This window comes from Tupaia chinensis, unplaced genomic scaffold (assembly GCF_000334495.1).
Source record: "Tupaia chinensis unplaced genomic scaffold, TupChi_1.0 Scaffold000215_1, whole genome shotgun sequence".
In the NCBI taxonomy this organism is placed as follows: Eukaryota; Metazoa; Chordata; class Mammalia; order Scandentia; family Tupaiidae; genus Tupaia; species Tupaia belangeri.
The window spans coordinates 1471303-1477302 of NW_006159690.1; the positions used below are offsets into that span (position 1 = coordinate 1471303).

Genomic DNA, 6000 nt, shown 5'->3' on the forward strand with positions numbered 1-6000 from the left:
GCACTCACTGGAGAGAGATAGAGAGAGAATGAGAAAGTGCCTCCCATGGGGAATAGTCACACCATAATGTCTTCTCCTCATCTCTTCCTCCTTTGAAGATGTTGGGCACATACACACACATATGCCTGGCATGTTTTTCAAGCCACTAGGTCCAGGACTCAAACTGCATAGTCAGGGACCAGCAGATGTGATGGTTACATCGCTGGACTCCCACATACTTGGCTGCTGTTCAAGTCCCAGACCCAGTGGCTTAAAACTCACACCAGGCACGTTGCATGCGTGCCCAAAATCCCAAGAGGAGAACAGAAGAGGGGATTGTCGTGGTCATCCCCCCTGGGGCGTGATTTCTCACTTTCTGTCTCTCTGTCTCCCTCCATCTCTCTGGTAAAAGCATGCACCCTATAGCAAAAATTTCTCTTAAAAAAAAAATTGTCTAATCGGCCATGTGGGATCCAGCCGCCTTCACCACCACACCTCAGATTGGTCCTGTTTATCTTTATGTCAGATAAAATTGAACATTACTAGCAAATAGCAAACAGGGGCTACTGACAATGATTTGCTTAAGGAAACATTTGTAGCTATTTAAAGTTAGTAAGAATTTGAGGACCAGCAGTCAGCGTAATGGCTATGTAGCTGGACTCCCCTGTAGTCGACCACAGTTCAAGTCCCAGATCCGGTGGCTTAAACTCACACCAGGTATGTGTGCACATGTGCCCAAGATCCTGAGAGGAAAATGGAGGAGAAGAGATTGCGATGTGGCCATTCCCCCTGGGGGAGTGATTTCTCACTTTCTGTCTCTCTGTCTCTCTCTGTCTTTCTGGTGAGCACAGGCACCCTATAGCAAAAACCTCTCCAAGAAAGAAAGAGAAAGAAAGAGAGAGAGAGAGAAAGAAAAAAGAAAGAAAGAAAATTAATAAGAATTTGGCTTTTTGTAGGATGCTATAGTTATACACGAAGTGTATGAAGAAGGAGCAGCAGCCAGAGATGGCCGACTTTGGGCTGGTGACCAGATATTAGAGGTAGGTATTTTGAATTTTGTTTTCTCCCAGTAATTATGGTATCTTTGCTGACTTTGATTCACAAAGTCAATTTTTCTGTCTTTTTAATTGTATTTTCACTGGTTTCTCTGCCATTTCATGAAACATGTACCATATTTTGTTGTTTTTTTCCCCCCGGTGTGCACTGAACAACTAGGTTTAAAATCTAAATCTGTGTAAACTCCTTTTAATTAAAAGTATCACATTTAGTTCTGTCATTGGAATATCAAATGCAACTGTATGATATTGAGATTTTTTTTTTTTTTGGTCTCTCTGTGTACCTTACTGATTCTCTCCTAAAACCACATGCATACAGACACAAATACATAAACATACACACCTGGTATTTTAAACACTTGGTCGACCATGGTTCGGATCCCCAGCCTGGTCATTCTGAAGCACACAGGGTGCACGTGTGAGTGGCAAGATATGACAGGCGGGAGGAAGAGGACCATAGCACGACCTGACCCTGTCACGAGTGCTCCTTTCCCTCTCGTTCACTCTCACGTGCACATGCTCTATTGTGAGTATAGAAAAAACGTTGAAATGTGTGACTTGACTCTTTCAAATCGACTCTCATTTAGCCAAGTCGTTAAAGCCTTTAAAATAGTGCCAAGGCAGGCCGTGTCTAACTAGGGAACGGACAAAGGAGAAGCCAATGCCAAGCGTTCTAGTAGGTGGAACTAAAGAGCTTTCGATGGTGTGAAACCTTTAGGCAATGTTTATTTCTTTCATTGGACGAATTTAATTGAATAGTTAGCATTTTATGGTGGGTATGTGCATTTTTGCTCTGCAACTTTAATGTAGCACATTACCGAATGACATCATAGACTTTTATTTCTCCCTTTGGTGGTACATTTCTGCCTCCCAAGATGAAACCAGAGATATAATTAAGGGCAGAAAACATAGGCGAGAAGGGTTAAAGGAGAGGGCAGGCTGACTGCAAATTAAATTTAGGTCGAGTTATAGGGTTTCTCTGCAGGCTTTTACTGTGCTTCATCATTGGATTAGGATGTATTCCCAGTACATTCATTAAGTACAAGTGTATGAGGTTAGAAAAATAAGCAAGGCCTCGCTGGGAATTGGCTTGCCGGCGTTAGCATGCAACAGTTTTTTAGTGGTTAGGAGTTCTGAATTTTTTTTCAAGTCTTTGTTTTTGATTTCCCCTCCCTAGATTGTCTAAGCAGATGGTATTATCATAATTGGCTTTTTAAGATGAGTAGACCAACTATTAAAAATGGCACAGGTACACAGATGCCTTGCTGCTTATCTACGTTGTAGACTCACTGATTATGCTGTACGGGTCACGTGGAGCTCAGTCGGGATGTTGCAGTGGTTTCCCAGGTACCGACACACATATGTCAGACCTATCAAACTGTACACTTTAAAGGGGGTAGTTTATTTTATACCCATTACAAATTAATAAAGATATTTTAGGACCAGCTTGTGACCTGCTGGCTAAGGCAGTTGGATACGAATGTCAAAACAGTTCAAATCCCAAACCCGGCAGCTTGAAAAACATAACAGGCATGTTTGCCCAAAATCCTGAAAGGTAGGAGAGATGGAGAAGAAGGGATTATGGTGTAACCACGCCCCCTAGGGGACGTTTTCTCTCTCTCTCTTTCTCTCTCTCTCTCTGTTTCTCTCTGGTAACCGCACATATCCTCTGACAAACTTAAGAAAGCTTTTTTAGGGAGCTTTTTGCTATAGGGCACGTATGTTCGCCGGAGAGACAGAAGACAGAAAGCAAGAAATCAATCACCCCCTGGGAGGGATGGCCACTCCACAATCCCTTCTCCTCCATTCTTCTCTTAGGATTTTGGACATGTATGCACATGCACCCAGCATGAGTTTTAAGCTACCTGTCCCGGGACTTGATCCGCGGTCGACTGTGAGGGAGTCCAGCGACATAATTATTATGCCATCTGCTTTTTTTTAACTGTCTGTTTCTGTTAGTGGAAGCTTAGCTGTAGCTGCTGCCTTCCATAAAGTATATACATGTACAAGCGAATTCTCAGTATGAGTTCATTTAGCATGAAAAAGGCAAATTTAAGTGGAAGGAGAATTTTTTTTTACATTTTTGTCAGAGGGCGCATGTACTCACCAGAGAGAGAGAGAGAGAGAGTAAAAAGCACACCCCAGACCCCATGTGAAATGATCACACTGTAGTCTCTTCTCCACTTCTCCCTCTTTTGGGGATTTTGGACATGCATGCACATATGTCTGTCATGGTTCTCAAGCTGTGGGATCCAGCTGCCTTAACCACCATGCCCCAGGCTGCCCTTGGCAGGAGAATTTGAAAGGTCAAGTTAACCATATCTGGCATCTAGCAGAATTATACCATCCAATCCAGTTGAGAAGACTAGACTTCTCACTAAAGACAGCAGTCCGTGCTCTTCTGCCGCAGATGGGATCTAGTTCATGAGAACACGTTATGTGTTCAGGTATGACATAGAACTCTCAGTCTGGTCAAGTAACATGTTTTCTTTCCTTTTTTTCTTTTTTCTTTTTTGTTCTATCAGGCTCAGGCACTTGCCTGAGAGAGAGAGAGAAGGAAAGTGAGAGATCACCTCCCAACCCCACCCTCCAGAGGGACTGGCCATGCCACAATCCCTTCTGCAGTCTCCTCTGGGGATTCTTGGCATGCAAGCACATGCGCCGAGTGTGTTTTTCAAGCCACTGGGTTCAGGACTCGAACTGCACAGTTGGTGATATTGAATCCAGCCACCTTAACCACCACAGCTCCAGCTGGCCCCTTTTCTTTCCAGGCAGTTTTAGATTCCACTTGGGACTTACTCTGTTCGGTTGTCAGAAAAGTCATGACATATTTTTGCATAGAAAACCATGTGATGACTTCCAACCACCGATAGTGGTGGCTGATGAAGACAAATGCCTCGTGAAGCATCATCAGCCATGGCCTGCAGTTTGCCTTGAAAAGAAGACAGGCCAGCTTTGGTGGGACATTGTAAGATCCGGAAACAAGGGAGACCATCTGAAACACTGACCTTTCCACCCAGCATCTTCTTCATTCTGCTAGCCGGTTTTGACACCGTCCTTCTGTTAAAATTAGGATAAGCTATATTTTGCTTTCAAAGATAACAGTCAAATCTTTTTGTTCTTTTTTTTTTTTTTTTTTTTAGAGAGATTTTTGCTGTAGAGCGCATGCACTTGCAAGAGAGACAGAGAGACAGAAAGCAAGAAATCATCTCCCAAGGAGGATGGCCACACCACCATCCCTTATACTTTCGGGATTTGGGGCATGCATGTATACATGCCCAGCGTGAGTTTTAAGCCTCCAGGTCTGGGACTTGAACCACAGTCGACTATGTGGGAATTCAGTGATTTAATCAGTACACTATCTGCTGGTCCCCAGGTAATTGTTTTTAAAGAAATAATACAATCTTTTTTTTGAGAATGAATGACCATTTACTTTTTTTTTTTTAAATAATTCTTTTTATTTATTTTTATTCATTTTTATTTTAACTTGACCAGAGAGGGACAGAGTAAGAGAGAGAGAGAGAGAAAGTGAGAAAGCAAGCCACCAGGTCCAGGACTCAAACCACAGTCAGCCATGTGGGAGTCCAGCACCCTTAACCACCATGTCACCTACCAACCCCACGATCTTTTTTTTTTTAAATTTTTAAAAATGTATTTATTTTTTATATTGACCAGAGAGAGAGAGGGAGAGGGAAAGTGAGAAAGCAAGCTATCAAGTTTGGGACTCAAACTGAGGTCAGCCATGTCAGAGTCCAGCACCTTAACCACCTCCTGGCCCCAAATAATGTTTTAACATGGCAAGATTTATCATAATATGATGGGCATGAACTTTCTCCTCTTTCTGATTCTCCTTTTAGGCCAATCTTTCTTCTTCCCCTATCCCTGCTGCCATGAACCCCATGTGTTTTGGTCCAAGGGGGAGCAGAAAGAGTAGAGAGTTAATGCCTGGTTCTTCCCCATGGAATAACATAATGAGGAACTGCTGCCCTAACTTGGTTATCCTTTCCGTCCCAGTTAGTGGTTCACCCAACTCCTCTCATGCCTCCTCTCATTCTTTACCCAAAGGATGTGATACATCCTCACTGACAACTGGGGCTTCCTAGAGCCCTTCGGGTAGGGAGCCCTGCTATTACCACCCTCCTGCTCTCTAATCAATGCTCTAAATAATGCATACAGTGTGTGGAGGCACTTAAGGTATGACATCACTCCATAATACTCTAGCCACACAGTGATGCTTCTGTCATTACTGGCACATTTAGTGGTGTCTCTTAATAAGGAGAGGAACAAGCAGAAAGCATGAGCTTAGGTCATTTTGCTCTGAACAGATACTTTAATGCAGAAATATAGTAGAAATTGCCTTTGTAATATTCAAGTTTAATGACCATGCATTTAATTAGAAATATATTTGTTAGGGCCTTTCAAAGGGTATGTTAGAGGCTTAGAAAGTTCACCTTTGATCCATGGAAATAATCTTTTTTTCTTTCTTAATTGCATAACAAAAGTGGTCTTGTGTGCCGTCTGTTGGAATGTAGGAAAAGAATCAGCTCAGACCACCTTTCCAGAGACATGCTTTCCCCCTTTGTTCTGTGGCTTATGTGGCAAACAATGAAAATGCCTTCCTTGACCTAAAGGAACAGTGCCTGATTGTGCTAAGAGGAGAGCAGCCCTGCGCAGTTAGTTCAATTCCTAGTAAACATCAACTTCGAACTTTTTAAATGATTATCCTGTTTATTTATTTATTTGCTAGAGAGCACATGTGCTCACGAGAGAGGGAGAAAGCAACCCCAGTGGGGCGTGATCACACCATAGACCCGCCTCTTCCATTTATCCATCCCATCAAGATTTGAGGCTTGGGGTGGGCAGGTGGTGTGGTGGTTAGGGGTGCTGGATTCCACATGGCCAACCACAGTTCAAATCCCAGGCCTGGCAGCTTTCTCTCTCTCTCTCTCTCTCTCTCTCTCTCTCT

General features: G+C 43.1%; 1 protein-coding gene across 5 annotated transcripts in view; it reads left to right on the plus strand.

The window, feature by feature from the left end:
* Positions 1–6000, plus strand: part of PATJ (PATJ crumbs cell polarity complex component) — a 385928-nt gene that overhangs the window by 321393 nt on the left and 58535 nt on the right. For all 5 annotated transcript variants that reach the window (XM_006147509.3, XM_006147510.3, XM_006147511.3 and 2 more), the window contains one exon: positions 936–1019. In XM_006147509.3, coding sequence (XP_006147571.1) covers positions 936–1019 — 84 coding nt within the window. The remainder of the gene's footprint in view (positions 1–935; positions 1020–6000) is intronic.